Consider the following 21185-nt stretch of genomic DNA (forward strand, 5'->3'; position numbering starts at 1 on the left):
GACTTTACTAATATAGGAATCACACTGAATAAAATATTATGTGTGAAAGTCAAATGAAGTTCCTACTGTCTAGTATATGATTTGTAGAAAATATAGTGTGATAAATAAAAATATATAAGTTTAAATCAACAATCTTTCAAAATTTGAGTCAATTATTTGTGATTTTAGATGTTAATATTATTATAACATAAGAAGTAATGAACGAGTTATTAGTTAGATACTCAATTATATATTAACTAAGTGAGTAAAATGAAATTATATCCATTAAAGTATCGATGAGATGTGAAAATAAGATGTGTACGCTTTAATATATACACATGCATTTAAAAAAAAAACTTTAGCTTATTCAAATTTTGGGTAATTGTTTTTTCAATCAATTTTGACTGTGTTACACAAGAATAAACATGCTACAAGATTACGGTGTCCATAGGAATGACTAAAGAATAGAAAAAATATTTTGTAGTTGTTTGGTTTCCATTATTAAATATGTTTTTGTATATATATATATATACTTTGATCTCTTATAAGAGAGAAATTTATTTTAAAAATGTTTAAAGGGTAATGTAGATATTTATGTAATCTTATTTAACTTATCTTGATTATTAACAGTGTAACTCTTAATGGAATGTTCCATGTATTAGAGATCTAATATCATATAATGTATATATGATTTGTTATTTTCACTTTTTATTTATTTACTTTTGATGTTTAAACGTAAAAAGCAACGAAAAAAAAATATAAACATGAATAAAATCTACACACCATCGAAAGTGTAAAGTTAGACTTTGTAAATAAAATTCACGTGAAAAAATTAAGATTGTAAATTATTATCATTAGAAAAATTGTTTTATATATTAAGACATTTTTCAGTCTGATTAGTTTAAAGAGGCTATCAGGCCGGATTTTGAATAAGTAAGTGGGTGAAATTTTAAATACTTGAACAAAATTAAACGAGTTAAAATAATTTTTATGAATAAAACTTAATAAACCTAGTCATTAATGCAAACAAAAAATCCCGAACTCCAATTAAGAATCCACCATTTTGGTACTTCTTCCATGCAAGCAAATGATTCAAACTCTCCTCATCATCGACCAACATCTATCTTGACTTTCATCGAAGATAAGTGAAAGTGTGTTTTATTTAATTAGTAGCTAGCAGAGCATCAAACATGGCTTCTTCTGTTTTTCACAAATTGTCTTTATCATCAGACAGCGAAGTTGTTCTTTTATAATACAAGGACACAGAGACAAAATATGAACTAATAATCTAAGCGAAAAGGAGGTGCAATTAAGCAAAGGTGGCATTCCCATTATGAAGCCTTAAAAGTTACAAGTGGCAAGAGGAACAAAACCCTCTGCACATGTTGCTAACATCCTTTTCCTTTGTCACAAAAAGCCTTTTTCATACATACACAGTCTGTATATAGATATACATATATATATGCTGCTAAGATCTCCGAGTCTGAAAAGATGAGATCGAATAAGGTAATGAATTAGCACAGTGAGTTAAAACCATTACAGTTAAAGTCCTTTCTGACACGGCCTTCTTCAACAGCGCCATCGTTGGAGTTCTTCTCTCCTTTCACTATCTGAAGCCAACTCTGTCGAAGAAGAAGATTGGTGATTTGAGCCTCTCTCTCTCTGGTGAAGCCACGGATATGAGTATTAGAAGTAGGAAAAACTGGAGCAAGAAAAGGTGTGATTTTTAATTATTGGGTATACCTTGGATGATTGTTGGTGAGGTCTGGAATTCTTTGAAAACAGGGCCCTTCATCATACCCTTCGCAAATGATTTCCCCTCGCTCATCTTGGTAACACACTATGCCCTCAGAACGATCTTCGTAAACCTGTTTAGCCAATTAAATACACATTAATTAGCACAACATCTGTTTCCTTCTGCTAAGACGAGGGGAAACATCAAACCCAAAAAACATCAAACCTTGTTCTTCATGGATGCTGCGATCCTCACTACCGATGATGACGATGATGATGATGATGCCCTTTTGAGTGGGACATAGCTTGGTTTGGAGATGAATTTTTTGTTTGGGCAGTTGAGAAATGATCCATATCTGTGAATTGGGATTTGAATTGAGGAAACAGAGGTAGCAGCCATGAATGTGATTGTCCGGGAAGAAGAATAAAAGTGGTGAGGGATAGGCCCTGCCTATATAGTAAGGCAATGATCTCATCCTTTAATTAATTAGTTTTTGATTAATGGTAAAGCATTGGTTATGATATTATTATAAAATGCTATAAGTTGAATTATTAAAGGCCTGTGTCTTATCATGATAAAATGTTGTAATATAAATAGTAATGTAGGGCCAAAGTGGCTTATCCCTTACCTTCGTTGCCGGTGAACTCCAAGTCACAGTTCAGGTTTCATCATGCTTATCGTTTTGTTGGTTGGTCCATTCACCATTTCACTATGAAATCAATCAATCTCTTGCTCTTCACTTCACACAATAATATACATAATCTCTTATATCAACACATCACTGTAAGACCACATGGCCTTTCAAGTAAGTTATCATGCTTTTAATGAAGAAATTTTCAAAACTTTAAGCTACGATCTTCAACCATGATTTCACTAAGTATAATTACAGAGGACCAACGTCACGTCACATCAAACGACTTCACTGATTCATTTTCTAACTTCGTTGTGTTTAAAGCTGTGATCTTGCTTTTATTATATTCACCGGGGTTATTCATCTTAGTTGTTTACTGTTATTTTAGTTTTCTTTTGTCTGTATTCTCTTATTTTCTAGTGTATTTTTTTGTAGTTGATCGTAACTTCATTGTTATTTCCTTGATGACTTGTTTGTAACAGGGTCTTGTCAAAATTAATGTTCAAAACAAAATAGAGAATTATGTAAATTTGAAGAAAAAATAAAAGTTCTTTTTTAAACTAATTAAAACAACCAAATTGAAAGAGAATTTTTTGTGGAAACATAAATTGTGTTGGTTTCTGAACTTCACAACAATCTGGATGCAAGAGTCCAAATTCTCTATTAATTTATTTTTTAATTTTTTTACCAAAATTTCAAAATATACTAATATTGATATATTAAAATAAATTAATATATTTTAAATAATTTATTTTGAAAATAAAGTATCATTCCTTTAAATAGTTTTTATCTATTCATAGTTACAACATGTGTCACCTTAACCTACTGTAATACTCTAACGACAATTTTTCATACAAAACTCTAAATCACGTTGTTATTATTCTTTTAATTCTTGATAAGACCCAACACTTTGTTTTTATTTTTGTCATTCAATCCCCTGTATACGAATATATTAAAAATTTCTTCCATGGAGTAAAAGTATCTTGCATTAACATTCACACCATAAAAATAATGTAAGTGGGTGTTAAAACATAAAAAATCAGATTATAGCCAATAATACTTAATAACATCAAACAGACATTGAAGATACTTTATATATATATATATATATATATATATATATATATATATAATCTTACATATGAAATACCTCAACTGAATAGAATCATTCTGTCAGGTTATATCACTTTCATATTTATATTTCACTTTTTTTCTTTGAGTATGAAACAGGTCATAATAATGCTTCTAAGGGTAATTTTGTTGGTGGGTTGAATTTGATGTAGCATTAGGGAAAGTAAACCGTGCAAGCTGAGTGAGGTAACAGTGCATGACAGAGGCCAATTCTGATGTTGTTTGTTGGTAAAAGGATTTGGTATGCAGGTCCCGAAGCTCCCTCTTCTTTTGATGAAGCAGTGGGTGAGCAGCAGTAGCACTATTTCATCATCTTCAACACTCTTCCGATCCATCCAGTCAACTCAACAGTGCCTTTTCCTTATTCAGTTCAGCGTGCTGCTCCTGTTCTGTTACTCTATCTGACTATCCACTTACTTTCTCATGTCCCACTGTTTTATTTATGGCAAAACCAAAGCTCAGACAACACACAATATATAGGCTTAGGCACTAGTGGTACTAGACTAGTAGCCACACTCCCTTTTTCTCCACTCAGTTACCCCAATAAGCTCAGCTTAATACAGACCCCACTCTTATCTTATGCCTCAGACCAACTAAAAATATTTATATACAACATGGTATGAATTTGTATGGTAATGGTACAAGCAGCACCACACACAACTCCACTTAATCTGCAAGCTCAAACTGAGTTTGTTAACTCCTTTCCAATGCCAAACAACGGTAACTCGGATAGCAGAGAGGTTTCAGCCAACAGAGATGGAAGCAGCTCTATCACACACAGGAGACTAGAGGCTCCCTCTACCCCTGGCAGACCCATTTTCAGCTTCAACAGTGTTGGCAAATTTTCAAGAAAGAGCTTCCCTTCCAAATGGGACGATGCAGAGAAATGGCTCATCAGCTCCCACCACTCCCCACCTCACACTATAAAGCTCTCTGAGCCTTCTAACATAAAGGTGCACCCTGACTCTGGCAACTTTCAAGGCTGTGTGTCTTTGGACCACCATGACACAGCCCATGCTTCTAATGGGATCTCTTGTTCCACGCACACTGTGCTAAAAGGTGCTATAAGCATCCTTACTTCTCAACTTTCCCCTTGCTTTTATGCTCATCATTATCATCCTGTCTCTCTTCTCCTTTCTCTTTACAACTCTCAAACTTCTGCTTATCCGCATTCTACAATAATAATCTTGTATAAAACTTGTTTTAGAATGACTTTAATTTGAAATTACATTCATGTTTTTTTTTAATGCTACCAATGCTGATAGGATTTGTCGACATTTCCTTTCAAATGTTATTTTCTCTATCAATTTTTGAATTTTGAAATGATCCAAATATAGGTTAAAAGACTCTTTTTTTGGGTCTTTAATAGATCTTAGACTAGTTGGTTTTGTGGCTGCAAATCAATTTACTAAGCTAGGAGCTATTACTGTAAAGAATGATTGTAACTGCAGTCTACACTTGCAACTTCCAAAGAAGCTGATACTCTCACTACAAACATATTGATAAAAAATCTCATCCTTTTGCAATTAAATGATATGATTGAGTTAAAGTTTATAAATTAAATAACTCCTTGACAAACAGTGAAATTTCGTTTGCAATGCAGGTGAGTTCAAAGACAGCACTGTGCCCATTTTCCCTAATTTGCAATATTCAGAGCCAACTGGAGAAGGGTTTTTGTTTGGAGACCCAGCTGAGGAGGCAGTGGAAGTGGTTCGTAAGGATGCTGGGACGGAGATGACGCCTCTTGGAAGTTGCACAGCTTCAAGATGCCACACCCCATTCAAGAGTTCATCTCCTGCTCGCCATAACACTCCTGCAAGTAAGTCGGGACCATTGTCCTCCGCAAACCACCATAACAAAACCTGCACCATTGACCTGATTCGGCTGGAGGAGTGTCATTTTGCCAAATTGCAAGTAGGAACACCGTATAATTCGGTAACATCACACTGGAGCTCAAGAGAAGAGGAGGAAAAGGAAATGTCAAAGAGCTTGAGACATAATGCTAGCCAGAAAGCTGATTCAGACTGCAGGGTTGCTACGTGGGAACAAGAGGAAAAGACCAAGTTTTGTCTCAGGTAAATAAACGTTGTAGTAGTCAGCTATTGTAATTTCATCTGATGTTGTATATTGTATGCCTGTTGAGAAGGACTAAATTTTAGTATGTGCGGCAGGTATCAGAGAGAAGAAGCCAAAATTCAAGCTTGGTTAGACCTCCATAGTGCTAAAGCAGAAGCACAATCAAGGAAGCTTGAGGTACTTAATTGCTGATATTTTCTGATGAATTATGATTAGTTATAGTGGTCTGCATTCAACAACAATGCGTGTGGAAACCATCAGTAATAGTTTTCCAAACAAAGTTATTCTGCAACTCTTCACCGGGTACAATTGACCAAATCATTTAAGCTCAAGTTTCTTATTCTCCTAAAATAAAATAGTTTCAGGCTTTCAGCACAAGTCATGGCTGCAATTTATCAAATCAGGAAATTCTTTGTACTTAACGTTGTTTTGATTAATTTAACATGAAAAACTGATTTTTCCTGCATTGGCCTATCGGCTACTCCATTTTCTTGTTCATGTTTTTTCATCTGAAATAATAGTAAGTAGTAAGCTTGTAGGCATGTACAAAACATCCTTCCTATTTTTTTTTGTTTTTGGCATGTAGCAAGATGTTGACCATTTATATGTCCATAATAATAACCCAAAATGATTCATTTGATAAAATACTGTACATACTAGTTGGCATCTGCTGGTTAGAACTTTTTATTACATTTCAAAGTTTTTTGCCATGCGTACAGTTTGCCTTCCTCCTCGATTCAGCCCCCGTTTAAGGACTTCATTCTCTATTGTTTTGTTGACCACTCCACACTTCCTTAATGCAATGAATATCCGTATTCGTGCTTCCCTCTTTGGTAAAGTGAACTATAATCCCATAAGTCATCCTGTTCCTAATATAATATTAGGGAGAAAATGCGATTTTTGTTTAGAAATTCGTGAGGAACTTGGAGCTTATGAGTTGATTTGGCGAGTTATAGTCGTAGCTGCTGCCCTTGATATATTCTCTTCATTGCTGTTCAACTTGAATATAAAACGGATATGAATATTATATTACTTTTTAGAACATGTCGATGATTTGTTTGGACAGACTAAAGGCTACAGTGTGATTGACTTGTAGTATATCTTGCGAGGAATGTGGGAGGGGGAAACAGAATAATATATGGCTTCTTTTTATCCGCTTCAAAACAGCACACTCTATCTCAAGGTCGGCCACTTTTGGTTCTCTTCATTATTGTGTAACGATTTATGGGAGTGAGTTTGAGTCACCAAAAGTGACGGTTGTAAAAGTAGCACTATTCAACTCATTTATAAAGGCTAAATAGTTCTCAGGTTTCTTGTTCAATTAATTCAGTATTAAAAGTGTAGGGTGGTGTGTTATACTTTAACGTGTATGAAATATAATGTACACATATTACCTAGCAATTTCTTAAATTCAAACAAGGTTAAGAAGCAACGAAACTAAGGAATGTTGTTGAAACAATTGTTTAGGTAAAAATTCAAAAGATGAGATCATCCTTGGAAGAGAAGTTGATGAAGAAGATCGCAGTGGTTCACAGAAAAGCTGAGGAGTGGAAAGCAGCAGCCAGACAGCAGCACCTGGAGCAAATCAAGAAGACCGTTGAACAAGCACAAAAGATTAAGAACCAGTGTAACCCTCAAGTCTTAGGCCACAATTCATGTGGTTGCTTCCCCTGCAATAACAATCATCACTAAACATAATATAACATTGATCCCTTGTCCTTGCATGGAGTTTACTCCTGAAAATATTTGTTTCCCTATCGTTTTACTAAATATTTTCCTCGTCTTCAATGGGTACTCGGAATAGTGTTGCATTTAATGATAAATAGAAAGGAGACTCGGGTACTAATTCAAAATCCAACGCACAATTACTACAAATTAATACAAGCATAGGAGAGGGAAGCTTGAGTTGATTGAGAACGCACTCCCTCATTATTTTCATCTGTCTGACCTGTCCTCAATTGAAACAACTATATTTAGGAGGTGACAATGGAACAAGAAAGAGTGAATAGAAGGTAAAAGAGGACAGAAAGTGAAGGGGACAGAGATGAAAAACTAGAGGCCAAGAGAGAATGGGAAGCCAGTAGAGGGCAACCAGCTTGAACCTGCAATGAAATTGGCAGGAGTGAAGCGCTGAGCCTCAGCAGCACTGGTGATGACCTTAAACCCTTTCCAAGTGACCCTCCTTGAGGTTGCAGCACCAGGCCCAGTGTTCTGATACTCCCCGTAGAACAACGTGTTCAAAGCAAAGTTCCCATTCCACTCGTGCCACCCAGCAGGGTCAATGACGTCACTTATGGTTGACTGCATGATGACAGTACGAGAGTACTCCTTCCATGGCCTCCCGAGAAACGTGGGGAAGCTGCTCTTGACAGATTCCAAGTCTTTGGTTGCACCAATCCTGCTTTTCTGAATGACAATGCCGGTGTTTTGGTTGGGGTCAACGCGGCCCTGAGCGGTGACCATGTTCTTCTGCCCACTGTTAGGACGCCTAGCGTGAATGTCCGAGTTCTGGATGACAGCCGCAGAGTTACCGAAGATGAAGTCGACTGTGCCTGCTACGTAGCAACTGATAAAGAATTGGCGGTTGCTGTGGACGTAAAGGGTGTCTTGGTATGCAAGAAAGTCGCACCTGTAGAATGCTGAGAGGTCAGCACCAACTCTGAGAGCAACCGCTTGGTGCTTTGAAGGACCAGCTGTGTTTTGAAAGGTTATGTCTCTTGCCAAGAATCTTTCACCAACCACGGCTGCACTTGCAAACCAAAACCACTTGTTAAATATCTCTGTTCATTTATAGTGCAAGTATTTTAAGTTGAATTTTAAAATTGAATCAAAAGAAGGTACGTTTTTCTTCAAAAAATAATGGTTAAATTCAGGTCATCATGTAATTGTTATTGTAAAATTGAATCAAGTGAAGAGACTAGTCACAACGTCTACTTTTCTCAAACTGCTATTTTCAAAATTATGGTCGTCATTGTTGGAGGTATAGTCAACGATTGTAAAACTTTAAAGTCACACCTAAATTAGCTGAGTAATAATGATGTAGTGCAAGACAGAGAAGACCGACTTCATCTTCTCACTTTCAAGATCTATGCTTTATTGGTGGGACAGCCTGTTTATTTCTGTCGTGGTACGTTGGAATCTGTATCATCTTCTGACAAACTTATCCACAATATCTTTCAATTTTTTTCTTTTAATTTTCCTTTCTCCATTAATCACACTCATTTCCTTTAAATGACATAAACACGAACGTGATATAGATACTGTTTACAAAGAGAACGAAAGAGACACTTTAGCTTTTGAATAGAAAGTATCTATAGAATAATCATTAGTTTTAGCAATGTTCAAAACAAAGTTAAGCAGTCGTTTGGGGGACCAAGCACAATATGATTGAAAGCACATTGGGATATGTTAGTATCCGAGAAAAGAAAAATGGAGCGATTTGGATAATAATAATAGTGTCTGAAGTTAAGCACTGAACCATGTACCTTTTGACATCTTAATGTGGATGAATTTAGCATGTTAGAAAAGCGGGAACTAGAAGAAAGAAGAATAATTAAGGAACTGACCAACTGTGGCAGAATTGAAGGTGGTGCTCCCGTCTACCACGTTTCTACTAGCTGTGATGATGGTGTTGGTCCTGCCATCCCCAAGGAACATTATGTTAGTCTTCTTCTTTGGCACATCCACGTTCTCTCTGTACACACCTGCTTTGATCCTGATCACGTATCTCTTGCTACTACTCTCAGGAGCCGCAGCCACCGCTGCCGACACCGTCCTGAAGTTCCCGCTGCCGTCCGCGGCCACTACCACGTTAGGACTGACCGTACCCGACTGCAGAAGGCGGCGGTCGGCGGCGGAAATCCAGTGGGGCCACACGATTTCATGGGGGTCCTCCATGGTTTTCCTGTGCTCGTTTTTGTCGTCGTTGTGCATGGCCATGGCCATGTCGGTGTCAGTGAGGTTTTTTGTCATGGCCAATGCGTTGCTGCACAAGTGCTCGGCGTGCACCTGGCCAGCCTGGAAATGCTTCCTCAGTCTTTTATCGGCCTGCTCGTGAGAGAACCCGTCGAGGCAAGTCTCATGGTTGGTTATGGCCGAACTGATGAGAGTTTTGAGATCCTCGGCGTGGTGCGAGAGAGGCTTCTTGGAGGGGTAGTCTTTGAGTTCATCTATGGCCTTGTGGAGCTCGTCCAAGGTCTCGTCAATGGTTTCCAAGCAATCGTGGAGGGCCGTTTTCTGCCTCTTGGTCAGGCTCTTTACGTTTAAGAGCTTCTTCACGGTAAAGTAATTCCGCTCAACGATTCCAGCGGTTATGTTCAGCGACTGCTCTATCACGTTCTTGTGGCTGGAAACTTTGTCGGCCAGGCCGGGTTCAGAGGCTATGCTTGAGAAGCACAACTCCGGGTACAAGGTGCTGCTGCAGGCGCTTTTGATGATGGCGTGCGACGAACTGGAGGTGGAGGCATTGTCGCCGGAGTTCTTGCGAGAGCTGACTCCGGCGACAACGGCGAGGGCGACAAGAAGAGTGGCAGCAAGAGCCAACAAGAGTTTGGTCTTGGTCTTGGTTTTGGTGAGGGCATCCAAAATAGCGGGAAGAGCTGTTTTTATTCGGTTGGTCATGGATCCCAGTTTCCAACTTACTCTGAGGAAAGGAAAGTAACGAAAGAGATAATAATTGTTGTGTTTTGTTTTGGAGAGGTTGAGAAATTATAGGATAGGGAGTTTGTGTGGCCTCTTGGAAAAGCTTGCACATGACAGAACAGTATAGAAGTTAATGCTAGGTGGTCCTAATTTGCTTTGGCGTGACCTGTAGTAGCGTTCTCAAAATAAATTTCTACTGCATAAATTCAAGTTCTTGAGCCTCTTTTGTCTTCATCCCCCAATAATTCGCAAATTTGAAAAACGTGTTTTCTCAGCCAAAGTGGTAACATGCAGTATTAACTATCATGACAGTTAACAAATATGTTACTTCTGCCTAGTTTCTAAAAACTGTATTACATTCAAGTTTCATTCATTAAAACAAAACAAATTTAAGGTTTGTGTTTGATGTTCATCTTTGCTCTGTGTAGATGAGCCAAGTCAGGCAAACGACAATCTTTTACTTCAAATTTAATTTTCGAAGGGAAGTTTTCCTGCAAAATTTAAACCCGCACGTAACTTCATTAGTTGATATATTATATCTGAGTATATATTATTTTATTCTTGAACAATGATAAATACTATTAAATAATATACTATAGAAAACTAAAATTATAATGTATTATTTTTACTGATAAACATTTTAACTTCAAATTGTATTAGAGCTGTTTTCTTCTGTGTATAACTGAACATGATAAACTTTTTAAATGCAATTAATTTAATGAGATCATTGTAATTAATTGAAAAAACAATATTTTAAATAACACCTTTTGAATTTTCATGGGAAAAATTGTGAGCAGATTTGAAAATACACAGTAAATCGTTAAATCCAAACAAACATAAATATATTAAAATATTACCTGTGAATTTTTATCCACAACAAAATACACAGAAAATTAATTCCCAGATATTGCATTTTTTTCATAGGAAAATCCGCAAAAAGGTGGGTTACAAATATTAACACTATGATCACCACATACAAAATTTACTTACTTCTAGACTAATTCAGAAGAAAAAAAACTAGATTACACAATTTAAAAATTATCTCTTGTTTTAGAAAAAAAAAATGAATAATCTAAAAGATAAATTAAATTTCGAAAGTGGAAGAGGTCAAGAAAAAAATAATTTTTAGATTATTTAATTTATAAGTCACTTTTTATTTTTAGATTGTATAATTAAAAAGCCTTTTTTACTTTCGGATTTTACAGTTCAAAAATATTTTAAAAATGACTTCCGAATAATATAATCTAAAAATAAATTATTTTTAGTTTCCATAATTCAAAAATCATTTTCTTACTTTTAAATTGCACTGTCTAGAAAAAATATAACAGAATTGGTCATACATGAATTTAATAATTTTTTAAATTAGTGTTATTTAGCATTGTTTTAAAAACGTACACACAAGCTCACCCACTTGTAAAATAATAACAACAAAATAATAATTATACCGAAAACTTTTAAAAGTAAAAGATCAAATTGAATATAAAATAAATTAAAAGATTTAATTGAGATAAAACTAATAATTAAGTTTGTTTTTTAAGCATAAATTAATTTTAAACTCGTGCGTTGTTGTTGTTTATTAAAATAAATTTAGAGGTTAAAAACATAAATAATAAATATTTTTAAAATTGTAACTAAGTTTTAAATAGAATCAATACAGAAAGTCAATATATTTATGAAAATATAAATAACAAACATTATAAAATACAAAGAATAAAATATTTGTAAAAACAAAATAGATTCTCTAAAAATATAAAGAATATTTAGAAATAAATATTTTAAACATTTGAAATGAATTATTAAGTACAATGTTTTAAATAATATTATTTTAAGAAATAAGAGTAAAATATATATTTCTAAAAAGATAGATTTAAAAATGAAAAAAATTAGTATAAAAAATAGTTAATACTTTTTATATAATTTATTTTTTCTAATATTTATTCCTAGACTTTTATAATAAATGTATAAAATGACATATACAATGTTTGTATTGATCTAATTAGTATATAAACTAACTTGTCTGATGCATATTGTTAAATTTATCTTATGTTTTTCTTTATATTCATCTAATTAATTATTAATAGTTTCGTCTAATATGTATTGCAATGTCCATCTAATCAATGAATGAACATACTTGTTTAATATGTATTAATAAACTTGTTTAATTTGTGTTTGGAAATGTTTGTCTAATGTATATTGAAAGAGTTGTCCAATCAATATATGAATGACTTGTCTAATCGGTACTAGACTTGTTTAATATGTATGACTATACTCGTCTAATTAACACGCAAGAGGCTTGTCTAATTTTTTTGCTTTACTCATGTAATCAATGTATTCCTAAAGTTGTTTAATAATTTTTGTTATATTTGTCTAATCAATGCGTAAAATGACTTGTCTACTATTTTTTGTTATACTCGTCTAATTACTATATGTACAGTTTCTTTTAATATGTATTGTTAGACTCACCTAATTTTTTTGTTATATTCTTTTAATCAATATACGAAAAGACTCGTCTGATGTGTATTGTTAGACCCATCTAACCAATAAATTGATAGATTTGTCTAACATGTAATACTAGACTTATTCAATCAGTATACGGACACATTTATATAATGTGTATTGTTAGACTTGTATAATCAATGTGTGGACAAAACTTGTGTAATGTGTATTGCAAGACTTGTATAATCAATGAGTGAACAAACTTATATAAAGTATATTAATAGACTCGTTTATATAGACAAATTTATATGATGTAATACTTGTAGGTATATATATATATATATATATATATATATATATATATATATATATATATATATAATCAATATATGTGCAAAACTTATTTAAAATGTATTACAATAGTCGTTTAATAATTAAACAAAGAAACTCATATATAATAAATATTAATAGATTCGTATTAAATAATTATAAAAAAATAGTCTAAATATGAATAATGAGTAGAAAGATAAATTACCTTTCTATAGACAAGTAATAAAAAAAATCAAATGATGATACTAAAAACTTATAATTTTTTTGTCCATATTCTAAATGTATTTTTTTTCACCATAAAATAAAATAAAATGTTATTTTATTTCATCAAATAAATATTCTATTCGATAAAATTTATTTCAAATAATAACAAAACATTTAAAATATAATTTATATTATAAAACAATTAACACTTTAAATAATTTATGAATAAAAACATATATGACGTCTTTGAAAACACGTGGAAGCCAAAAGAATAAATACGGATAAAAAAAGTAATTTTTCTAATATTTTTTTCTTATATTATAATAGATAGATAATAATGTGATATTGACGACATCTTAAGTAGTTTTTGGTTCTTAGGATATTTATATCCTGAAATTGTCTCAATTTACCCAAAGAAAAAAAGGTTACTAACTTTCAAATACAAATAACCACACCATAAACCGTTTTAAACATTTTTTCTCTTTAATATTTTACTGGAAATTATTTTTTACAAAGATTATGTTGTTTAAGTCTCAAATATTATATAAAATCTTTTAAATTTAATCACCTTTATCACTTCCAAACATTTTAGTAATTTGATACCTTGATATTTTCGTAAACTATGATTATTTGAATGAGAAAATTTTAAAATTAAAACTAACAACATTTTGTCTGTGGTTAATTTAAGAAGTAAAATAAAAGGCTTCGTAAAAAGGGGCGAAAGAGGTTTGGCGTCGAAGAGACGACAGTAGAACTAGGTTTGGGTAAAGGGTTTAAACGGTGCGTTTCAAATTGTGTGAGTGATGCTTCTTCGTACTTGATTTCATACTCTCCGTCGCGCGCCACCGAGAGAAGAAGAAGCGGAAGCAGCAGCAGCGCCGTGCGCCCAACCACAACCACAACCACAACCTCAACCTCAACCTCAACGTAATGCTCTCTCTCTGTCTCCCTCTCTCCCTCTGTAGTTTACAATAATGGTTATTTGATTCAATTTTAACACTAACAGTTACAGTGACAGGGTGCTTATGGTATCTGTTGGTTCAAAAGCATTGGTGTCAAGGAGCTCAATGGGCGACCACGATTATGAATCCCTCAAGCAAGCCAAAAGTAAGAGGAGAAAGCATAAGAAAGGGGGAGCCGCTCATGAATCTGATTCCAATCCCAAACACTCAAACACAAACTCCAAAACCTTCACTTCCCCGCCTCAAGGATCCCGTGTTAGGTACCCAATAACTATTCTTCTCAGTTTTTTCTCATCCCTTCAACTAATTCAATTTTTTTTTTCAATTTACGTTATGTTTTGTAGGAAGCAACTTGACCCTGAAACTACCCAATACTTCTCAGAAATTGCTAATCTTTTTGAAACCGAGGGGGTAGAATTGGAGGAACGTTCACTTATATGTGCTAATGCGCTCCAAGAAACCAAGGGGAAAGAATTCGAAATAGCAACCGATTATATTGTTAGCCACACTTTGGAGACCATTCTCCAGGGTTGTGATGTTGACCACCTTTGTGATTTCCTTCACTCTTCTGCTAACGACTTCCCCTATATTGCAATGGATAGATCCGGTTCTCATGTTGCTGAGACCGCCATCAAGTCTTTAGCCGTTCATCTCGAAGACGATGAGGCTCGCCCTCTGGTTGAGGAGGCTTTAACCATCATATGCAAGGTGGAATGCATTTCATACTAGTTGAATTCTGTAAATCAATGTTTATATTGCTTGCCACTAACTGGTCCTCAACTTTATTTCTGCTTTAATGTTTTCAAACTATGCATGTAAGCATGAGTTTTACCAGCAAAGGTAGTTGATGTTGGCAAAAAAAATAATCTAGTCAGGCAGTGTCTAGATATAGTCAGAGAAATAAAATGTTAATTGTGGGAAGGGAAGAGGAAGACATGGCCAGGAAGGATGTTCTTCTGCTTTAAATGTGATTTCTCATACGTATACATGTCATTTGGCAGGTGATTGCAGCAAATTCTGTTGATGTAATGTGTAACTGCTATGGTTCTCATGTGCTTCGGACTCTTCTCTGCCTTTGTAGAGGAGTACCATTAGATAAGTCTGGATACTATTTATCAAAATCGACTACCCTATTAGCTGAGCGGTTGAATTCAAAGGAGTTTTCAAAGAAAGACGATGCAACAAATTTTCAGCCTGGATTTCCAAATTTACTGAAAGTACTTGTCTCAGATATGTTAAAGCATGCTAAGAAATGTATTAAGACACTACAAGTTGACCAATTCAGTAGTTTGGTTTTCCAGGTATCATTTCCATCTCCCTCTCTTTCCTATATAGTCTGCATTAAATGAATACTTGTATTCCTTCATGCTTGGCCTTTAGTATTTACTATTAGATTATGGGCCATCTATTGTTATTCAATGAGGTTCTCTATAAAGTCAAATTTAATTTTCTTGCTTTGGTTGATGCCGAGGGCATGTGTAGGTTTTTTATATTGTCTTAGCCTCTAGAGTCTTGTAATTCCATTCCATAGTGAGTTGATATTACGATGGAGGTTTTGCGAGATATAGCCTTCGTCTCAGTAATTTCTTAGGATCTGCTTTCTTTAGAACTTTATCATACTCTACAGAGATTATTAAATTCATTCTTAACTTTATTAGATTACCTCTTGGGTATAAACATTTTCTGTGATGCCATTATGTGCTTATGGTTAATTGTACTTTTTGCTTCTCTATTTTATTCCTCTCATCTCAATGGGGTTTCTTTAATTAATGGCAGACAATGCTGAGGGTCTTGGCAGGCGATGATGAAGAGTTGTTACATGTGATTCCTTTCCTTCTTGGCTGCAAGGATAAGAATAATGCAGAGGGCAATTTTATAGACGCTAAAGTAGTAGCAGATCTCAAGAATTTATTAAAAGAATCTAAATTTAGCCATCTAATGGAGGTGAGTATCATATAGATGAAAGAAAACTATATAATTAGCTACAGTAGTGCATTAGCTTTTGAAAAATACGAACAGAAGTTCAACAGAAACTACATTAGCTAGTTCTTTTAAAGATGTTTATGAAAAAGTCTCATTTTCCTTTCGTACTTTCCATAGTAAATGTGAATTTTAGTACATAAGCAAACAAACATTATATACCTACCATCAGGGTAACCTTTCCACAGGTACAATCTCAACAACTTTAAATAGTCCCTAAATAATTTATCTCTTTACTGACAGTGAACGTTGGGCATGTTATGCATGTGAATTGTTTTGTGATAGTTTAAACAGCCTCATAGGACATATTTTCATGTGGCATTGTATACTTAACCATTTTATGCCTGTGCATTTTTTTATGAAGGCAGCAAGTTTTTTTTATGGAGACATTGTGAATTTTTTTTTCCACAGATTCTGGGGCAATAAAACTTTGTAAATCTTTTTCAGGTCGTTTTGGAAGTATCTCCTGAGGCCTTGTTCAATGAATTATTCACTAAAGTATTCAGGAATTACTTGTTTGAGTTATCTTCTCACCAACATGGAAACTTTGTTGTCCAAGCATTAATTTCTTATGCAAGGAATCAAGATCTGGTATTGTGCCCACTTGCCTTTCTGCTTTACAATACTGAGCATTTTCTACATTTTTAAGGGTGACCAATTAATTTTATCTTCTTTAAGATTGGTTGCAGAATGTTGCATGTATGGCCTTTGTCTCATGCATTTTCTTTTATTTGTGTTATAATTTTCTCTTTTGCAAATTTTTTCCCGTGTTTGTTGTGACTTTTTATTGTTTGGTAGATGGAGTTGATTTGGGAAGAACTTGGGCCAAATTTGGAGGATCTTTTCAAAATGGGAAGGTCAGGAGTTGTTGCTTCACTTGTTGCTGCCAGTGAAAGGCTTCATGTTAACGAACACAAGGTTTGCACTTTGGTTGCATTGTCTACAATATGCAGATCTGTATGTTCTTGTGTATTCGAGATTCTTAATTTATTGCTTCTAAAACCTAACTTCATGTCTACAATGATTTCTTCAAAATTGAAAAGTAAATGGGGTTACTTGCATTTCAGAAGTTATTTTTATCTTGTTTTTGTTTTTTGTCCTTGTGAAAACTTTAATGACCTATTTTTTAACTTTGGGGCAGTGCTGTGAAGTCCTTGCTGAAGCGGTATGCCCAGTGGATGATTCTCCGAAAGGGATTGTTCCACGACTCATGTTTCTTGACAGTTGTTTCACATATGACGATAAGTCCAACTGGAGCTGGCAAAGTGGTGCTAGAATGAATGTCATGGGTTCTCTGATCTTACAGACAGTATTCCGGTTTAGAAGTGTAAGTGATTTACTTGAAAATTGATGTCTTAGCTACTTTCTTTCTGGTTTTGTTAGCCAAAGCTATGAGAGGAAGCATTTTGTTGAAATCCTTTAAAATTAAGAACAGATCTGCCATTTGTTGTTCCTACAGAAATATTTTCATCCCTTATCATAAATAATGAAAATCATGATGAATTTAAGTGTTGTTGTGCCTTCTTTGATTCTAAGATATTAAAGATCTCCTTGTTTAGAGTCATTTTGTTTTTTTCTGCTGTATTTTTTGAGATAGTGATGAGCAGTCTGACATATGATAGTATGGTGAACTTTTTATAGTATTGTTGATGATCGAATGAGAAGAAAGAAAACAGGGAGGGCTAGATGAGAGAAAACATGAATACTGATGCATTTTTCTGTTGTTTGGTTGGAGAGGAAACATAAAAGGAGAGGAAAGTTGACCTCTACAGTCAAAAGTTCAAACTTTTCTTTCCTTCTATTTTCTAAATTCAAATTTTAGTTTTCTTCTCACTTTCTTTCCTTTGTACCAAACAGAGAATTACTGTTGGAGTTCATGGAAGCACTATGCCATAAATTGTTCATTGTTATTTTATTTGAGCCTGCTAGTTTTATATGGTGTTTACATTAAATAGGCTATTGATATGCTCAATTCCATTATCCTACCTTATATTTTCATAGGAATATATACAACCTTATATCAGAAGTATAACTTCCATGGAGGCAACTCATGTTCTTGAAGCAGTGGGAGATTCAAGAGGATCACATGTTATTGAGGCTTTTCTAAGTTCAGGAGCTTCTGGGAAACTGAAGCGCAGATTGATAACCAAGTATATCTTTCAGCTATACGTCTACCATTTATTTTCTCTAGGAATTTCTTATTTCTGCTGCAGGGCTTAATGACATAAACAATATTTTTAGATTATGTTTTCTATTTCTTTGTTAAACTCCAATTTTTTTTCACATAATTAATGGGATCTCTGTTCAAGCTAATGAGATGAGAGAAATTATTTTGCGGGAGTATATTTTATTTTATTAATAGTTAGAGATTTACCTTTTGTGGTTTAGGATGATTTATATAATACTTTCTTTTGACTAACACTAAATGGATTGAAATATCTATTGAGATAATTTTAAATTGAGGTTGTTTTACATTCCAAAATTGTAACTTAGTGACTCTAGTTCCCAAAGCCTAAGTTTTGGAGGGGGTATGTATTTTCCCCAGTCCAATTTACCTTTAATTTTTTTTACGTACTTCATGTTGAAATTATTAATAATCTGTGTTTAATGGATTTGAAAATTGCTACTTTATTGTCTTTATATTTTCCCTTTTTTGTCTTTCATAACTTATAACTTATTTTGTAGACTGCAAGGACATTTTGGGGAGGTCGCACTCAACTCATCTGGTGCTTTTACCATTGATAAGTGCTTCACGGTCAGTAATCTGTCCCTAAGAGAGACTATAGTGTCTGAGGTGTTAGCTGTGCGAAGTGATCTTTCCAAGACAAAGCAGGGCTCGTATCTATTAAGGAAACTAGATATTGACGGGTATGTTGGTGGCTATTTAGTGAATTATAGAATTTTCAGATTATTACTTTCAATTGAGAGCGTATTTTTTAACTTCTCGATTTTATAAGTTTATTGAAGGTTAACCTTCACGATTGATACCTGCTTTATTACAACAGATTTGCTGCGAATCCTGATCATTGGAGGTCAAAACAAGCATCCAAAGAATCTACTTACAAAGATTTTTGCTCTATGTTTGGTTCGAATGATACAAAGTTGATGAAAAACGATTCCTTTCTTAGAGATACCTCGAATAACAAATCTAATCCAAACACTGTAAAGGAAATGAGGAAAGAAATTGACCAATCTCTAGGTTCTGGTGCACCTTTTTTGAGCTTCCAAAATAAAAACCCAAAAAAAGAAAAACACAAAAGTAAGAGAAATGCTTATATCAGTGGAGATGATGATGAGTCTAATAGGAAAAAGAGGTCTAAAAAGGAAAAGGTTGAAAGTGGGTTTGATACTGCTGCTACTGCAGCAAGCGGGAAGACATTGAAGAAACGACGAAGAGATGGCGATCTTTCCGAGGCTTCTCTAAAGAAAGTGAAGGCATCGAATGCGTAGAGTTAAAGACAATTTTTTCCGCTCAAAGACGAAGTTATTTTAAAGAGAATGATGGTGTTAAGCAGGTCAGCAGGGTCCCCAAGATTTAATGCTTGAAGATTTGTATGATTTTTTCTTTGCTAGTAATTTTGTATCATTTTACTATTTCACATAGAATGTCACTGGAAAATTGAATTAACAAAGGTAGTTACTGCAAAATAATTTTTTTTTTCCTCCAATGATTTGCTTGACGCCCCTCACCCAATATACCGATATTTGCTGGACTTATATGTTTGCGGTACAAACCTGGACATCATTCCTCGTTTCTAGAATACGAAAATTTTAGATATTTAGGTGTATCAGAACTCAACAACCTTGGTTAGCAAAACTGTAAAATTCAATGTAAATTGCAATACATACAAACATTGGGACTTGGCAATTTGAAAGTAAGATACGAGTATACACAAACAGTTATTTTTGTCGCAGTTGAAACAAAACTAAAGAAATAAGATTGTTCTGTCAACCATATGTTGGAGGATTGAACCTGCGAAAGAGATATGTTTTTTCTTGTCAGTCAAGGGGTAGCTACGTATAATGGAAAGGCTAGAAACTGTAAATACTAAGAGTTACTTGTTTTGTGTCGGATTCGATTTGCTTGGAGGTATCCTTCGGAAACTTGAAGCGAACTGCTTAGAAAGATTCTTCCTATGAGCGTGACGATAAGATGAAGTCTTGCTTGACGGCCAAGAGTGCACTTGTAGTGTTGGGAAAACCTCAGCTCCGGCTCTGGTTGACCAGGTTAATAATAGCAGTGACAGTGTGAGAGCAAGAGCAGCGAGTGCTGGGGACCAACTCTTCATGGTAGTGGAAGGAGAATCTTGGTTCTTATGGTAGCGATACTGGAAGCATAGTGAGTGAAGTAAAGCTAAGATACTATGCTATGTGAGTGATATGTGAATTATATGAGTCTCGATTCATTTTTTATTAATGTCAGAAATGCAAAGGATATTGGGATCCGATGCCATTTTGGGTACATGTGGGATCATGTGCTTGCCTTTTGACTGCTGCTGCATCCGGCCTTGTCCGGACTTTGGATTTGGTGAAAATGAAGACAGAAATTTCAGAGAGGTCATGTGATAAGCCACGTGATTGTACTATATCTTTGAGTTTGAACTTTCTTGGAGATGATATTTTTGATAGATACTGAATAATAATTAGACAATAACCTGAGAAATCAGCAAAACCAAAACGGCTCCTGCTTTTCGCTTATTTGAATGAAAGGCAACAATAGAAAAGAAGAAATAATACATTTGTTGTTGTGTTGGGTTGTGTTCTGTATATTTATCAGTCTCACTCAAGCACTCCCCAAACTTTATTGACTGTTTCAAAGAGCTTTCCAGCTTGGCCATGAGGACAGCAGTCACACCGTAGCAGTGCTGCTTCATTCTTCAAATAATATTTTACTCATACTCTCAGATTATTTTTTAATTTCAATGATGCTCACGTGGGTAACTGGTTGCACCATTTTATAAAGTTAATACTGAGATATTATTAGTTTAACGGGTTATCAATCATAATTGATCCAATCAAACTGTTTTGTATTATCCCAATCACTTGAAAATTATTTATACAGTGAAGACACAAGTTCGTG

General features: G+C 34.4%; 4 protein-coding genes and 1 long non-coding RNA gene across 6 annotated transcripts; 2 read left to right on the plus strand and 3 right to left on the minus strand.

Annotated features, from left to right (window-relative positions):
* Positions 1–1288: 1288 nt before the first annotated feature.
* On the minus strand, positions 1289–2278 carry LOC124829025 (uncharacterized). The gene is made up of 3 exons (XM_047302448.2): positions 1940–2278; positions 1723–1847; positions 1289–1641 (listed from the first exon to the last, which is right to left on the minus strand). The coding sequence occupies exons 1-3, from the start codon at positions 2111–2113 to the stop codon at positions 1494–1496; spliced, it is 447 nt and encodes a 148-aa protein (XP_047158404.1). The 5' UTR covers positions 2114–2278; the 3' UTR covers positions 1289–1493.
* A 1340-nt stretch (positions 2279–3618) lies between these two features.
* LOC124829022 (uncharacterized) lies at positions 3619–7251 on the plus strand. Its single transcript, XM_047302444.2, has 4 exons — positions 3619–4535; positions 5080–5551; positions 5648–5729; positions 7020–7251. Exons 1-4 carry the CDS (start codon positions 4106–4108, stop codon positions 7242–7244), a joined length of 1209 nt encoding a protein of 402 aa, XP_047158400.1. The 5' UTR covers positions 3619–4105; the 3' UTR covers positions 7245–7251.
* A 144-nt stretch (positions 7252–7395) lies between these two features.
* Positions 7396–10316, minus strand: LOC124829021 (pectinesterase-like). Its single transcript, XM_047302443.2, has 2 exons — positions 9119–10316; positions 7396–8296 (listed from the first exon to the last, which is right to left on the minus strand). The coding sequence occupies exons 1-2, from the start codon at positions 10170–10172 to the stop codon at positions 7605–7607; spliced, it is 1746 nt and encodes a 581-aa protein (XP_047158399.1). The 5' UTR covers positions 10173–10316; the 3' UTR covers positions 7396–7604.
* Positions 10317–13896: 3580 nt separating this feature from the next.
* On the plus strand, positions 13897–19773 carry PUM23 (pumilio 23). 2 transcript variants are annotated; one of them, XM_047302440.2, is made up of 11 exons: positions 13897–14090; positions 14176–14385; positions 14470–14833; positions 15127–15426; positions 15902–16069; positions 16553–16696; positions 16904–17023; positions 17247–17432; positions 18107–18255; positions 18791–18973; positions 19111–19773. In XM_047302440.2, the coding sequence occupies exons 2-11, from the start codon at positions 14189–14191 to the stop codon at positions 19553–19555; spliced, it is 2256 nt and encodes a 751-aa protein (XP_047158396.2). In that variant the 5' UTR covers positions 13897–14090; positions 14176–14188; the 3' UTR covers positions 19556–19773. The 2 variants fall into 2 exon arrangements, with proteins under 2 accessions (XP_047158396.2, XP_047158397.2); XM_047302441.2 differs by having other exon boundaries at positions 14182–14385.
* Positions 19774–19909: 136 nt separating this feature from the next.
* LOC148203196 (uncharacterized) lies at positions 19910–20726 on the minus strand. The gene is made up of 2 exons (XR_015784026.1): positions 20165–20726; positions 19910–20078 (listed from the first exon to the last, which is right to left on the minus strand). It is a non-coding gene; the product is annotated as an uncharacterized LOC148203196 (long non-coding RNA).
* Positions 20727–21185: the final 459 nt, after the last annotated feature.

The sequence above is a fragment of the Vigna umbellata genome, chromosome 2 (genome assembly GCF_029865625.1).
Source record: "Vigna umbellata cultivar VRB3 chromosome 2, Vumbellata_1.0, whole genome shotgun sequence".
Classification (NCBI taxonomy): Eukaryota; Viridiplantae; Streptophyta; class Magnoliopsida; order Fabales; family Fabaceae; genus Vigna; species Vigna umbellata.

What these genes read in the sequence shown, in the direction of transcription:
- LOC124829025 (XM_047302448.2), bottom strand. Translation starts at nt 2,113, where the DNA reads ATGGCTGCTACCTCTGTTTCCTCAATTCAAATCCCAATTCACAGATAT. An exon ending in CAGCATCCATGAAGAACAAG is followed by an intron (nt 1,848 to 1,939) that starts GTTTGATGTTTT and finishes TTGGCTAAACAG; the next exon opens with GTTTACGAAGATCGTTCTGA. An exon ending in CTCACCAACAATCATCCAAG is followed by an intron (nt 1,642 to 1,722) that starts GTATACCCAATA and finishes TGGCTTCACCAG; the next exon opens with AGAGAGAGAGGCTCAAATCA.
- LOC124829022 (XM_047302444.2), top strand. Translation starts at nt 4,106, where the DNA reads ATGGTAATGGTACAAGCAGCACCACACACAACTCCACTTAATCTGCAA. An exon ending in CACGCACACTGTGCTAAAAG is followed by an intron (nt 4,536 to 5,079) that starts GTGCTATAAGCA and finishes TTTGCAATGCAG; the next exon opens with GTGAGTTCAAAGACAGCACT. An exon ending in AAGACCAAGTTTTGTCTCAG is followed by an intron (nt 5,552 to 5,647) that starts GTAAATAAACGT and finishes TATGTGCGGCAG; the next exon opens with GTATCAGAGAGAAGAAGCCA.
- LOC124829021 (XM_047302443.2), bottom strand. Translation starts at nt 10,172, where the DNA reads ATGACCAACCGAATAAAAACAGCTCTTCCCGCTATTTTGGATGCCCTC. An exon ending in CTTCAATTCTGCCACAGTTG is followed by an intron (nt 8,297 to 9,118) that starts GTCAGTTCCTTA and finishes TTGCAAGTGCAG; the next exon opens with CCGTGGTTGGTGAAAGATTC.
- PUM23 (XM_047302440.2), top strand. Translation starts at nt 14,189, where the DNA reads ATGGTATCTGTTGGTTCAAAAGCATTGGTGTCAAGGAGCTCAATGGGC. An exon ending in CCTCAAGGATCCCGTGTTAG is followed by an intron (nt 14,386 to 14,469) that starts GTACCCAATAAC and finishes TATGTTTTGTAG; the next exon opens with GAAGCAACTTGACCCTGAAA. An exon ending in ATGCAAGGAATCAAGATCTG is followed by an intron (nt 16,697 to 16,903) that starts GTATTGTGCCCA and finishes ATTGTTTGGTAG; the next exon opens with ATGGAGTTGATTTGGGAAGA.